The 15,496-nt window shown below is 39.3% G+C and overlaps 1 protein-coding gene and 1 non-coding gene across 3 annotated transcripts; both read right to left on the bottom strand.

Annotated features, from left to right (window-relative positions):
• Positions 1 to 6,268: 6,268 nt before the first annotated feature.
• Positions 6,269 to 6,340, bottom strand: TRNAQ-CUG (transfer RNA glutamine (anticodon CUG)). Its single transcript has one exon. It is a non-coding gene; the product is annotated as a tRNA-Gln (tRNA).
• Positions 6,341 to 8,141: 1,801 nt separating this feature from the next.
• On the bottom strand, positions 8,142 to 11,446 carry LOC148020912 (uncharacterized). Of its 2 annotated transcripts, none has more exons than XM_087698721.1 (2): positions 11,253 to 11,446; positions 8,142 to 9,659 (listed from the first exon to the last, which is right to left on the bottom strand). In XM_087698721.1, exon 2 carries the CDS (start codon positions 9,620 to 9,622, stop codon positions 8,531 to 8,533), a length of 1,092 nt encoding a protein of 363 aa, XP_087554847.1. In that variant the 5' UTR covers positions 9,623 to 9,659; positions 11,253 to 11,446; the 3' UTR covers positions 8,142 to 8,530. The 2 variants fall into 2 exon arrangements, with proteins under 2 accessions (XP_087554847.1, XP_087554846.1); XM_087698720.1 differs by having other exon boundaries at positions 8,142 to 9,699; positions 11,253 to 11,445.
• Positions 11,447 to 15,496: the final 4,050 nt, after the last annotated feature.

Here is a 15,496-nt window from a genome sequence, read left to right on the forward strand (position 1 = left end):
GACATATATGTTGCTATCTCAGGTGTATGCGCTCTTAGAGGAGCAAACACAAAGTGCATGTAATGACCATAGTAAAAGTAGTGAATATCAATAAAATCAAGGATCAAGTAGATAAATAGTCAAGATCATCATAAATATACAATCTATGCAATTGATAATATGCATCTTCCATAAGGCTAACAAAGCCGCAAATGCTCTTATGATTCATGTGACTAAGGCACCACCATGGTGGTATCCTCTTTCTAGTGGTGATATGTAACAAGGGGACTTTCATGGATACAAGAAGGTGTGAGCATATCTATGTCTATTTATCATGTGTCTACACTAAGATTGTTCTAGATTTCAACATTAAGTGTTACATACTTGTAGCTGTATCACAATCATGTCCTGCACATCGATGGATGTCATTAATGCATCAAAAGAAATTATGCATTTCCCTCACTCTATGTTGTGAATGTGGTATTTATCATGGTGAAAATATTTTGTGTACATCATTGCACAACATGCTAAGCACTCTACACTGTATTGAAACTCATAATATTGTAGGGTGCACTTCACATAAGTACCACCATCACCTTGTTCACACTTGTCGTGACTAGTCTCAAAATAGCTACATATACCTAGGTCCCTGGTCTTGGCCTACCATGCACACATTTGATTAAATTACATGCATTAAATCTAAGATGCACCCCACAACCATTTTACCATATCCAAAACTTTTGTATAGAAATTGCTCTATTATTCTAGAAGATATATGATGAGAGAAGCAATGGTACACAAAGTATGCATCATAATAGTGATCATCACTAATGTAGAAGTAGGACCATCATACAAGGACGTGCTTCTCATGTATTCTTTGCACTCCATCAACCTTAGCTAGTGAATGTCGGTAAGTAATAAGCACTAAATATCAACCTTGGACAACCTAGGTAACAAATAGTAGAAAGGGAATAATCAATTGCATGCAATGACAAGAGATGGAGACAACGACCCTATAAATTGGGAGGATAGAATAAATTGGTCAACTTGCTACAAAAAGACATTAGAAATCTAGCTATCCAAAAGAGGCACATCACATTAAGTGACTTCCTATCCATGAAATGGTTTGGATATGTGTTAATGAATTGTTTTCCCACCCTATGAATAATGTCCACCCGTGCAAAAACAATGTATGTCCATATAGGAAGATGGCACAAACAATATCAAAAAAGAGGAAACGACCACTACAAATTAAATTGTATCTTCCCTTGATGCTACGGAGAATGCTAGATAGGGTAGAGACTGCTAACAAAGAAGATATATAAGTACTAATCAAGGAAATACGTATCTCCCCTTGATGTGCCTTTTATTAAGATAACTATCACCCAAGATAGATAATGACAACATCAAAGCTCCTAATGCACTTGTTTGATGACGAAAAATAATGATTGACAAACTATTACGAGAATGTAACTAAGGAAGACAAGAGAACATGACAACGGCTATCAATTATAAGAGATGAAGGCGAAAACTCTATGCATGCCAACTTTTTGCAAGAACACACCAAAATTCTGTCTAGCTACCTAAACAAAGTGACTATCTATCCAAGAAATGGTCCACAGTAGTAAAAAGAATATTTACCTACCATGATAGTCTCTTTTAGATATCCGTGTGCACATTAGCTTGGTAGAGAAGAGAATAATTGATTGTATCCAGTGCTATTGTTATCATTCATAGAGCATCTAAGTGCTAGCCTACTTGTATCTTTTATTATGTATTGGAATAATATCCTCATCAAATGTATCATGATCTTGTTATTGCTCCATTTTAGTATCAACACTAGCATGTACGAGACCATTTTCACTCTATCTACATTGGTACAATCAATCAATACAAGATCATATGCAAAAATTCTCCATAGGCAAAGTCATAGGTAGAGCAAATGCACTCCAAAAATATCCACTTGTACTAAAGCAAGTATAACTGTAGCTAGAGAACTATACTTGAGGATTTATATTGCTAGGATCAAACCTAAGAATAATTTTGTTGAGCCCATGTAATCAAACTTTCGATCAACATGATCAATTAATCCAAGCTTTATGCAAAATTTTCAAACTAATATGGCAAGTACATTATAACAATTATGTTTAGAAGAAGGTGCTTACAATGAGTGAGAAGTCTGGCATCTCTCACCTATATGTGTTCAGCACTTTGCCTTGCTATGTATTACATGAAATAGATATGCTATACCCACATGCTAAACACAACATCATGGTTGGATATGATAATCACCTTGCAACCAATAAATTTCCATTGAGTCAAGAGTTAGTGTTGGAAGAGCATCTATTAATATCCATTCTATTTCTCTTGTGTGCATGCATCCAATATCACAAGTGAGTTTGCATTTACCCATTTGTACTTGCACAAATGATCCAGCCCTTCCTTGGTGTAATGTTGAAAGACACAATAGGTCTAGCTCCCCTTGTTTTGGGAGTTTCCTAGTAGGAGCTAATAATTAAAAAAGGTGATGGAATCACCAGGTCCTACCTTCATGAATTGTTGCAAGAAAGTACTTATAGTAGTTCTACTAGGGGTATTTAAGAAGTATGGAAGAAATCGAACATTCTCAAACAAGAAAGCTCAAACCTATGATGGGTAATAATACCTTAAAGTTCGAGATAGAGATTGGCATTCAAATAAGAAGGAATTGAGATTGAAATTTAACCAAAAAGGCGATTAAATTAGCATGGTGTTTTAATTCAAATTGTCTTTTGTATGTGGAGCATCTTAACACTTTAGTTTTGGAATATAGATGGAATCAAGAGTGAAGCTTGACCACAAATGATAGATTGTCTTGGTGTTATTATTCAAGATTTTCCTTTGTATGAAGAGCATCTTGACACTTTAATTCTAAAATATGGAGAACCCTTAAAACTTCTTGCAAACTATAGCATCAGTTCATGACCTATAAGTCTTTGTTTCTATTACATTTTATTCTAAAATATGGAGAACCCTTAAAACTTGTTGCAAACTATAGCATTGGTTCATGTCCTATAAATCTTTGTTTCCATTACATTTTATTCTAGTATTTGAGCCTTGATTAATGAAAAATCAATTTCTTGAGTTCCATATTTAGTTTTTTCTAAAACTAGAATAGTGCACATGTGCATGCATGCATGCACATGTCTATGTAAGTGTGTAAATAGGACTATGTGCATGCACGCACGCACGTGCACACACACCCCCCATTATTGCTTAAATTTTTATTCACTTTTGGACTCTGTGCATGCGTGTGTGTGTGTGTGTGTGTGTGTGTGTGTGTGTGTGTGTGTGTGTGTGTGTGTGTGTGTGTGTGTGTGTGTGTGTGTGTGTGTGTGTGTGTGCGCACGCGCGCACACGCGCGTGCGCGTGTGAGTGTGCGTGCGTGCGTGCGTGCGTGCGTGCGTGCGTGTGTGTGTGTGTGTGTGTGTGTGTGTGTGTGTGTGTGTGTGTGATATGCAACTCAATTACTACTTAAATTTTTATTCACTTTTGGATTGTCTTCCTTTTGGGCTCTCTCTTTGATTGATATAGTTAGAACAACATTTGCTTGGTTATGTGTATAAAGACTTCTATAAGACACTACTATGTGCTCTGCACCTAGGCTCGCCCCGGTGCTTCGCGCTGGGGCGGGCGTGATTTTTGCCGCGGGGGGGGGGGGGCTAGACGCGTGGCACCCGCCCTTGTGTTCTCTTTGTTTTTTGTGGGGGAGGTGGGGGGCTGCCACGTGGCACCCAACCCCCACCTTTCCTTAACTAATAGTATAGATAAGCATGTAGTTCCTTGTAGCTTCTAATGATATCAAATAGTATAGCACAAAGGACTCATTAATGCATTCAAATTTCAGTTCAAATGACTCATTAATGCATTCAAATTTCTATCTTGCTTGCAAGAAAAATATCCATCATTGTGTGCTAACATACTCCTAGTTTCTAGTTACATGGACAAATAATTTGAAACTGAGCATTGTGAAATAGTAGTACAAAGTATTTTCAAAGGGCTCGATTTGCAATTGCTTAATATAGTTGCCCAATTTCTTTCCATTTTTAGGTTCAAATATAGGGGCCAATTGATCCTCTTGGCTCAAAGCTTTCACTATGTTGAGGTCTTCAAAGGTGAGTATTTCTCTCGTGTTTTTAGGTCTACATTGCTTTCTTCAAATAGAAACTTAAAGTCTATGGATTTCTAATGAAAACCAAGTTTACTTTGTGGAAACTCATGTAGTTTCTTATCAATAATAAAGCAAAGCACGTTTTACACATAATTCTTTATGAGAAAAGTGTTAGTCTATAGATAGCAAATTGAGGGTACATGAGACAAAAAGTTTCCACTTAAATACAACTTCAAAAGTGATAGCATTCAAAGCCATAGGAGTAGAGCAACAATGACAATAATAACACATGTCCCAACCTTGAGATGGTTAGTCTAGCAACATCCTTTCATGGTTCTCATTTAGCTCAAGGTAATTGTGAAACATTTTTCACCCCTTTCATGGTTCTCATTTAGCTCAAGGTAATTGTGAAACATTTTTCACCCCTAAAACATCATGTTTCACCTTTGGGTAAGTCATATGTGAAACTCCAAGTGAAACGATTGAATAATTACATATGAGATAATATTCTTTATAAACAATCAAGTCCAACTTACATATTTATTCCACGCAAATCCTTTCATATCAAGAAGTAAAGTCCTTTTTAGCATACACAAGAAGATACACCAAGTGTGCAAAAACCATCAAAATCAATTTTTAAATATCAATTAAAAAAGCTTGTTTTGCCTAGTCATTTCACTTATGGTGTTTCACATTTCAATAAAACATTTCATACGCTTCAAGTTTCAATAACACCAATGAAATATGTGTTACGATTATGATGATTTAGCTCTTTCTCTTAACTTTATCACACGTATTTCTAGTATGTAGAATAGGATGATTTAGCTCCTTATCTAAGCTTTATCGCATATTTCTACTTACATAGGATTCACTATACTCTTGTTAGGGTTCCTCCTTTTAGTTGCATTTGGAGATATGTTTGCCACACATGCTTACTTAAGAATATAATGGAAGAAGCCACATATTAGTTATAATCATTTACTACTTAATAGTGTTACATTTCTTTGTTTACAATATAAATAATTATACCATTATGATGATCTTAGAACATATCAAATTTGAAGATATTATATTGTTTTGAACCTGGACTCTACGGCGCACAAAGTGCACAATTTGAAAAATATAATGGAAGAAGCCACATATCAATTATAATCGCTTACTACTTAATAGTGTTACATTTCTTTATCTACAATATAAATAATTATACTAGTATGACGATCTTAGAACAAATCAAGTTTGAAGAAATTATATTGTTTTGAACTCGGACTCTACGATGCACAAGCACGCAATTTGACATTGTCGAATCACCTATGCGCACTATAGGATCCGAGTGACTTTCAAGTCCAAATTTTGCTAATATACTCTATTCATGGATTATTTAGTCCTAGAGAATAAGAAGATAACCACACATAACCACACCACTCAATCATGTAGGTAGGGCCCCTAGAAATTGTTGACATTAGAGAAGCTTATAGTAGGTCGCTTATATTGGAGAAGAAATTAAAAGAAGTTTCTATGGATAGAACGAACAAAAAACCCAAAGAAAACATAAGAATAATGCCTCATGCCTCTACAATGAGCTCTAATTTGTGTGTTACCCAAAGAAGACCTACATGCGTCTTTACAATGCATTCAAGATTATAATTGTCACCCTTAATCATTTGTTGGCAAACTCCATAACTTAAGGCATGTTGAGAGAGAAGTAGTACATATCAAGTGCATGTTAAGGGGTGAGAAGAGTGCGGGGAAACTTGAGAGCAATCGAAAGGATGTGAGAACTCAAAGTGTATGAGATTTAAAAGTATTATGTTTTTATTTGTTAGTGTAGAATTTTTTAGCTAAGGAAAATTGTAGCCCAAACTCTTCCACCATGGCATAGGGAGGCCAACAAACGTACAGTTAATCACAAAGGCCAGTGGTTTGTAGAGAGATACGGGGGAGCCTTCTACCATAATGACGCTAGTTCATATACCCGGTTTATCATGGAAGCTTGCGGTCTAAACAGACGAAGCTTGTGCGCTTTAAACGAAGCCTCCTCTCGCTTTGAATTAGAAGGGTAAAATTCTTTTGATAATGTGTTTAAAGCACACATTCTTCATACCTCATTGCGTGAAGGACGGTGCCGCCCAATGACCAAAAAGGTCCTACCGAGATTTGAACTCGGGCTACTGGATTCAGAGTCCAGTGTCCTAACCACTAGACCATAGGACCGATGGTGCTTATAAAATTTTAATTTGAATTACTATATAAACAAATATTAAAATGTTGGACACACTTAAGCAACGAAGTGAAACCGACAAAGCCTAAGCGGTGATGCAGTCATATGACCCGCGTATTTGCAAGCCTTTACGTCGGAGACATCAAACCCAGCCCTTTAACATTGAGGGACCAGTCTCTCGCATGCACACATAAAGGGGGTTTCTTGACATGAAATCTCCATTAACATAGTGGTGTGAATCCTACAACAATTCTCCTTTCGACTGTTAGCTGTGCTGCCGAATGAAGTTTGTCTTAGTGGATATGGCACTAACACATCCTGTTATTAATTCCAAAATTACTTGCTTGCATGCTGCCCGGGGTAAATATCCTGATAATTTCTTATCTAAAGGGTTGGATATTGCTTCGTATGGTTGAGAGAATTAAAAAACAAGGCCGCAGGGCAGGGAGTAGATTTCTGCAGTCGAAGACGGGAGTTTCTAATCAGTGTGTATGTCAATACAATCTGTACGTTCATTCACGCAAATCTTTGTGATCATCCATGAAACCCTGTATAAACCCCCAATGATGAAACCCTGTATAAACCCCCAATGATATGTCAAGGCAATCTTTACGTTCATTCATGCAAATCTTTGCGTTCATCCATGAAACCCTGTATAAACCCCCAATTATTGACCAGCAGATATACAAACTTGCCATTGCAGCCTTAAAAGCCAAAACCTGAGACAAAATGCGACATTCTGCAAAGCCCGATTCAAAACATGCGATGTGTTTGTTGCAGTTTAAAAGGTTTAATGACTACCTGAGTTTAAAAGTTTAATAACTACTTAAGCTGCACAATTTTAGATACCAAAGAAAGTGCCGGCTATATTTGCTCACGTACATACAAGCACATGTTCAAGAAAATCCACGACTAGACATCCCAATACAGTTTCAGAGGAGCATAAACCCTCCCATAAAAACTTCTAGTGGAGAATTGCAAGAGATGTATTAGTTCTTGAGTTTTACATACTATTGACTTCATCTTCTGTAAAGCTTCCAAGCTTGGTCAAAATGACCTTCTCGTATTGAACTTTAAACTGCACCATCGACTTTTAACATGTTCAAGAAAATCCACAACCAGACATACCAATACAGTTTTTGAGGAGTACAAACCCTCCCATAAAAATTTCTTCTTGACGACAATTCCAGGACATGTATTAGTTCTTAATAAAGATTATTGCTTACTATTAACTTTGTCTTGTGTAAAGCTTCCAAGCTTACTCGGATTTTATGCTTTAAACTGCACCATTGACTTTTGAAATGCCTGGCACTAAAATATCCATAAACGGCATCCTTTGAATATTGATGTTCCAACTCCAACTAAAACGATGCGGCATGGCCACACACAACTTCCTCTCATTATTCAAATATATCTCTCGGATTAGCTGCAAGGATCCCAAATTAATCAAATGTAGCTTCTAAGATCTGCATACAGCCATACAGCCAGCTTTATCATAAGACTTGCGCCAGCATTTCAATTCACATCTGAAAATTTGTTTTGAAAATTTCAAGCACTGCTCATTGCTCACATACAGCTTCCAAATAAACTGCTCACAAAAAGACCGTAGCACAAACACAAGTGGACGTCCATTGGACATAGACGGGACTAGATATCTGTGTTAGCAAGTCTTGCTAGAAATCATTACTCATGACAAGCAAGTCTTCAAATGAAAGATAGTGTGAGATACATTAAGAGATAGACGACCAGAAACTTCCAATCACCAAGAGACGTTTTAGGCTTCTGAACCTGAAAAGTATGCTCTTTGTGAGCCTGCACAATTAAATTATTAATGGAAAGAAAACTGCTAATACAAAACCTAATAGCGGCATAGAGAGGGGGAGGGCTCTTCTGGGAAAATAAGAAATGAAAAAGGAAACATGAGTCTTTTGCTTGATGCTTGACCAAACAAATGCATTTAAAAGGAGAACTAGACAACAAAAAAATCCCAGAAGCAGCACCACATGTGCCAGATCAGTTCATGGCAAAAACCTCTCATAATTGTGTTTGTCTGCATATCTTCTTCTTTCCAGCCCAGCATTCCCTTGGGGATAATCTGATGTCTCTTATGACTTGTCTTCAATCACATCTAAATTAATTTGCCGGCAGAGATATTTAATCGAAGAAGAAGATGCAGTCTAAATTCAAAGCCCATGTCCATTGTTTGAAGCAACTGATAACCTGCCGTTTGCATCGTGGTGCTCATGCTCATGGTGACGGGCATCCCTTTTCAGCCTACGTTCTCCACCTTCATAATCATCGGCCTCACCTAAACTTCCTGTTGGCTCCTTTTTGTGGATTCTCTTTCCTTTTTGATCCTCCATATCAGAGCTGCCTTCCCTTGCATGATGGGAACTGTGCCGGTGATCATGCCTTTTCTTAGAATGTTCAATATCGGAGTCATTCCAATCCTCTGGTGAGCTTCTTTCACCATTCTCCTCTTTCTTATGTTTCTTAGAATGTCTTTTGTGTTTTCTTCCGTGATGCTTCCTTTTTCGGCCCTCTCTGTCAATGTCACTGCTATCAATTGACTTAGATCTCCTATGAGCTCTTTTTCCATCGTCATAGTCACTCAGCTCTGTTTCCGAATCTGAGTCTGACTCCCTCCTCTTCCGGCGCTTTTGATAAGATCTCCTTTCAATCACATCATCTTGGCTGTAATCGCTCAAGTCTCGACTAGAACTCTTTCTGTGCTTTCGCCTTTGCCTTTTCTCTGATTTGTTCCCTTCACCTTCTGAGCTAGAGTAGCTGCTATCAGAATCAGAACCTCTTCTTCGGTGCTTCCTGTGCGATCTCCTTTCAACCTTTTCAACATCACTTTCACCTGCACCCTTTTTATGTTTCCTTCTATATGGTTTCTCGAATCTGGGTCTCTCATCCTCTGAGCTGGAGTTACTGTAATCTGAGTCAGACTCCCTTTTCCTAAGCTTTTTCTGAGTTCGACCTTCAAGTCTTGCCCCTCTACCATGATCACTCCCACTTGAATCAGATCCTGAGTTCTTTTTCTTGTGCCTCCTCTTTTTCCTGTCTTCATCAGTCTCATCAGAAGAGTCTGAGAATGGTTTCTTCTTGTGCTTCTTGTGTGCCTTTCTCTCCTCTCTTTCTCTAGCCTTGGCTTCTGACCTTGCCTTGGCAGCAGCTTCGAGCTTCAGTTCCCACTCCAATCGTGCCTGTTTCTTCTCCAATGCTTTCTTCTTTTTCTCCTCCACAAGCTGCAAGAACTTCTTGCTATCCATTTGCCTTCAGAAAGTTTGCAAGAACCAACTTGAAACCCTGCATTATCATGGAAAGGAGCAGATGCCAGGAAGTGCATCTCATAGCACGAAAAAAACATGTTAGCGAATTGCTCTCCATATATTCATAGTCAATAGCATATCAATAAAAATGCACAGAAAAACTGTGAACTTTCCAGGGTCTGGAAGGAGACACAAAGAACAAAGATACCACCATCTTTAAGGAAGAAAAAGAATCATGTGATGCTTGCTAAAAAAGTAAATGCAGTAAACTGTGCTACTCACAACTTATGCATAAAAGTAAACTATGCTTATCACAACATAATACTTCAAATATTGCATGCATAATACATGCATAGAGCTGACACTCTACCAACAATCAGACTCAAAGGCATTATTGGTATCTGCCAGAAATCTCAAGTTGAATAAGAACATTACTAGTTTCCTCTTGACCTTCAACACATGTTCGATCCCAAGGTCTTTTACATACTAATTCAGTAATAAATGATATAAACCCAGGGCTGTGAACCACCCAGCAGATCCAAGGTTCTGCATCATTTACCATGGACCATGCAGTATGGTGTCGAACAGCTTGTCAGAAGGATATTAACCCCAAAAGAAAAATAAGTCCATGTTTCATACAAGCTTTTGTAAGGCATCCTATTGTGTAGCCCATCGAGTCAAGAGATTCACTATCAAATCCTTGACTAAGTTGCCTGATCGTTTAAAAGGTGACATGCATTAACATTATTTCTCTCAAAAGGTCCTTACACTCTCCTTCATCCACCATCCAGAACCTAACATTATGCTCCAGCCTAAGACTGGATTAATGCACCCAAACAAATGACCCTTCCAACAAAGCTAGATCAATATGAAAGCGTCAATTACAGAACTCATGATAGAATTCATAAACTCCATTTAAAATTCCAAAAGCTACTAAACATCGGACAACTATCCCACTCTTGTATAGCCAATAAAGAACGTAGAAACAATATGAGTAATAGTTACAGAAGTGGAGGAAAGTACCTATTTAAACGTGTCCACAAACAGGCGTATCTCAAAGTTATATAGCACACTTTCAGTCTGTCTTGCTTGTAATTGCATTCTGTGTTCACAAGCTGATCTCTAGCCAGGTTGTAAGTTCAATGCACAAACGGCAATCTTGTCAATCCTCCTAGATCCAATCCAATCTACAGAGTCAAGGCTCAGGACACCGAAAGGATTGTCCAAGCAGCACAGGCCTCGTAGATTCTAAAATAAGGAGCAGAGCTCTCAAGAGCCTCTATGCTCTACGTTGCTGGATTCAAGGCTGAGTCTTGCAATACTCAAAAGTCGACCAAATTCTTATTCAGATACGCTAGTGGCGGAGGACTAAGCTAGGTATGCCTTAAGCTTCTTCAACGTGAGCTGATGCTGCTGAAATGTTGGCCATCTCAGCGCATACTTCTACCAGTGCGCTGGTCTAACTAGGAAAGTACCATAGGCACGACAAACAGCACAGATACTCGAACCGGAAAAACAAGGACAGATACGAGCAGGCAAATGAAGCAAAGGGCGAATAGAAAGCCATAACGCAAGCAACTGTTCAGGCGCACAGGACAGAAGAGGGACCATATGGCAAAAGCATCCTTACCTTCTCCCGATGCAGACAGGCAAGACAAGCTCGAGCAGGCTTCCGCTAGGGTTTGCAGAGTCACTCTTTTCGTTATTCTTCTGTTTCTGCTGCTTCTCGTCCTTCTCCTTTCAGGAGAGACAGATAGACACACACGCGGGATAGAGACTCTGGGAAAGGTAAGAGCAACCGGCGGACTTCACACAGAGCCCTTCTTCTCAAGTATTTTCACACACACTGTTTGACTGGCATCTATTACCTTTTGCTTATTCTTATTTACACGTTAGGCGGCAGGCCCTTATACGTTAGTATTATGTACACCACATACTAGGCGTTTCGGGTCTAAAACCAAGCAAAGCAGTGTTTCGCACCAGTGTTACTAATAGTTGGGGCACTTTGCTCCTAAGATACATCTCATGTGACAAGAGGGTTGTGATTGTTAACAACTTTACATATACACAATTTGTTATTACGACCCTTGCAGTAATGGATGCTTTACATAATGGAACTTATAATTATAATTTTTGGAGAACTCTTGTACATTTGTACCTTATTATTTCAAGGTAAAACATACAAATATTAAAGCACATCCTATGTATGATATTGTACTTTTGACATTTATTTCAATGAATGAGCTTTTGTGTTATGCATAACTATTCATCACATGGTTATTAAAAAAAGAAACACATATTTAAGAAAATAGCTTCACACACTCTGATTAACATGCTTTATAAAATATACTAAGAGATCTAGTTGATTTTTATTATCTATTTAAAAATACAATGTAAAGACTATTAAGAAATAGAGAGATACATACATCTATACTAATCTATTACTTTCATTGGAGGTTCGGGAGGTCTCGAACCGCCACATTTCCCAAGCCACCAAAATCAACTTGAACCTAGTTAAAAGGTTCCAAAATTATTTCAAATTTCCCCCCTTAACTATCTTAAACACTTTGTCAAGTCGTCGTCCTCCTCCTCCTCCTCCTCTCTCTCTCTCTCTCTCTCTCTCTCTCTCTCTCTCTCTCTCTCTCTCTCTCTCTCTCTCTCTCTCTCTCTCTCTCTCTCTCTCTCTCTCTCTCTCTCTCGCAAGTGGCCCTTGTGAGTGAGCCATGGAGGCACCAACAACTTGAGGTAGGCCACGAGGCCTAACTCTACAGGGTAGGATGCAATGAAGGCAGGAGGAGCCAAGGGACAGTAGGCGTTACAGAGGGTATGCCGGGAGGGTAGCTAGCACCAAGGGTTTGCCCCTCCCCTCCCCTCCCCCCCCCCCTCTCTCTCTCTCTCTCTCTCTCTCTCTCTCTCTCTCTCTCTCTCTCTCTCTCTCTCTCTCTCTCTCTCTCTCTCTCTCTCTCTCTCTCTCTCTCTCTCTCTCTCTCTCTGGTAATTGGCCCTTGCAAGTGAGCCATGGAGGTGCCAACAACCCAAGCCATAGCTAATGGGGTTTGGGACAAAGATAGACTACAAAATAGGATGCATTGAAGGTGCGAGGAGCCAAGGGGCAATAGGCATTGCGGAGGGTATGGCGAGAGGGTAGCTAGCACCAAGGCTCTCTCTCTCTCTCTCTCTCTCTCTCTCTCTCTCTCTCTCTCTCTCTCTCTCTCTCTCTCTCTCTCTCTCTCTCTCTCTCTCTCTCTCTCTCTCTCTCTCTCTCTCTCTCTCTCTCTCTCTCTCTCTCTGTGGCACACAACAGCACCAAGGGTGTGGTCGATGGGAGTAGGCGGGCCTTTATGGTTGGGGCAAAGGTGCAGCCAACTAAGCTATTAGGGCACACTGGGAGGGGGGGGGGCTAGCCATTATGCTAATGGGTGGGGTGCGCAACAATGTCAATGGATGGGGCCATTGTCGAATGGGAGCAACCATGCATTAATGGTGGGGGCAGGGTGTAGCCAACGACACCAGTTGGTAGGGGGCACACACACACACACAGAGGCAAGAGAGAAAGATAGATATTTCCAAAAGGATTAGGGTTTCTTTTCACATAACATGAGAGAGAGAGAGAGAATTGATAAAATAGTTTTTTGAAAAAATTGGAGAGGAAAATAATTTGAAGATAAAAAAGAAAATTGGGAGAGAGAGAATAATAATAATAAAGTTGGTAGAGGGAGAGAGGAAAAATTTGAGAGGGAATGAATTTTAGAGAGAGAGAGAGAGAGAGAGGAAACCAAAATTTAGAGGAAAAAAGAGGACTTAAAAGAATTTGGGTAGGGAGAGAGAGAGAGAGCGAGAGAAGAAAGAGAGAAAAGTTGGAAAGGAGAGAGAGAGAGAGAGAGAGAGAGAGAGAGAGAGAGAGAGAGGAATTGAGGGAGAGGGAGAATATGAGAGCAAGAAAGAGAGAGAGAGAGAGGGGCAGAGAGGGACTGAGGAATAACAAAGAGAGAAGAAAAAACAATAAAGAGAGAAGAGGAAAAAAGAAAAAGAGGAGAGGGAGAGAGAAGGGAAAAAGAGGGAGAGACAAAGCAATGTTGGGGGGAGAGAGAGAATTTAAAAAATTTGGAGAGAGCGAGAGAAAAAAATCTTACAATAGAGAGATTTGAGAGAAGAAAATAAAGAGAGAAAATTGAGAGAAGAAAGGAGAGAGAGAGAGGTGAGAAGAGAGGAAAATGATAAAAAAATTTAAGGGGGAGAGAGAGGTCTAATAAAAAAGAAAATCAATTAAAAAATTAGAAGGGAGAGAAAGAGAGGAGAGAGATAATTGAGAGAAGAAAGAAAAGAGGAGAGGAAAAATGTGAGAAAAGAGAGAAAATAGAAAAACTATTTGAAGGGAGAGAGAGAAAAGAGAAAAACATTGAGAGATAGGTGAGAGGAGAGAGAAAATAAATAAAAATTGAAGGAGGATAGAGGTGAGAAGAGAGAGAAAAGAAAAAAAAAGTGAAAGGAGGGAGAAAGAAATTTAAAGGGAGAGAGAGAGAGGGAGAGGGAGAGGGAGAGGGAGGAAAGAAGAGAGTGTGTGTGAGTGAGTGAGTGACTGTGTGTGTGTGTGTGTGTGTGTGTGTGTGTGTGTGTGTGTGTGTGTGTGTGTGTGTGTGTGTGTGTGTGTGTGAGAGAGAGAACAAAGAGAGAGGTGAGAAGAATTAAAAAAACTCAAGGGAGAGATGGGAGAGAGAGGGGAGAGGGGGAGGAAAAAAATCGAGAGAGGGAGAGAGGGAGAGAGGGAAGAGAGAGGGGAGAGAGAGGGGAGAGGGGAGAGATGGGAGAGAGAGGGGAGAGGGGGAGGAAAAAATCAAGAGAGAGAGGAAGAGTTCTGAAGAGAGAAAAGAGAGAGCAAGAGAAAAAAACTAGATAGAGAGGAAAAAAATGTGAGAAGTGTTATAAGATCTGAGATACATGCTCGACTTTCTTATATACTTAAAATATATATGACGAATATTATGCTGGCACAGAGGGAGAATAGATGAGAGAAAAGAAAGATGTAGAGAGAGAGAGAGAGAGAGAGGTAGAGAAATTGGCAACACACTAGGGACTGGAAGATGGGCCAATCCCCCCCCTTGTAGAGTTATATTATTGACAAAGAGCAAGTTCCTCCATTACACATAAGCCAATTCTTACTTGTAGATCTTGGAAACAAGATCATGGTTCCTTGCACAGTATACAACCGACTAACACTTGCACAACTTGGAAGTTGGCACCTTTTGATCCTTCTTGAGTCTCCTTCTCTCCTACACAATATGTGTAGGGCTCTCCTCTTGGTGCTTGATTTCAGCAAAGCTTTTGCAACACTTGCACCTTCTCTTCTTCTCTTGGAACTTGATTTCAGCAGAGCTTCCACAATACTTGTACCTTCTTTTCTTCTCTTGGATGCGTGCAAAGTGGTGCTTTCTTTTTCCTTCCTCACACCCAAGGAGAGCCTCCTCTTTTATAGGCTTCAAGAGATTCTCTTCTTGGAGAGAGACTTGAGTTAACCTTCATGCAAGATGTGGTTGTTCCAGGACCTACTCTAGAGCACTAATTTTGAGATATCTCTATGTGCATTGTTTGGATGAAAAAACGTCCAACACGAAAGTTGTAGATCTCGTTGTTTCCAATAACCCCATGGCCCGTTTTTAGATATCGTCTTTCTATTGCGATATATTTTAAAAATGGATTCACTATGTCTTTTTTTTTTAAGAACAGCTTTTCAAATTGTACTCTTAACTTATGGTCCATGCAACCACCTTAAGGAGAGTTCATTAAATTACCTTGGGCCTCAACCTTAAGATTGACTTCCACACAAAAAGCTTGTGTCTTTTTTGACCTTAGAAAAAGAAAATCACTTCTCTCCTC

Source organism: Lygodium microphyllum, chromosome 18 (assembly GCF_053477565.2).
Source record: "Lygodium microphyllum isolate KBCC chromosome 18, Lygodium_microphyllum_v1.1.10, whole genome shotgun sequence".
Lineage (NCBI taxonomy): Eukaryota > Viridiplantae > Streptophyta > Polypodiopsida > Schizaeales > Lygodiaceae > Lygodium > Lygodium microphyllum.

Coding starts and splice junctions, on each gene's coding strand:
- LOC148020912 (XM_087698721.1), bottom strand. CDS start 9,622: ATGGATAGCAAGAAGTTCTTGCAGCTTGTGGAGGAGAAAAAGAAGAAA.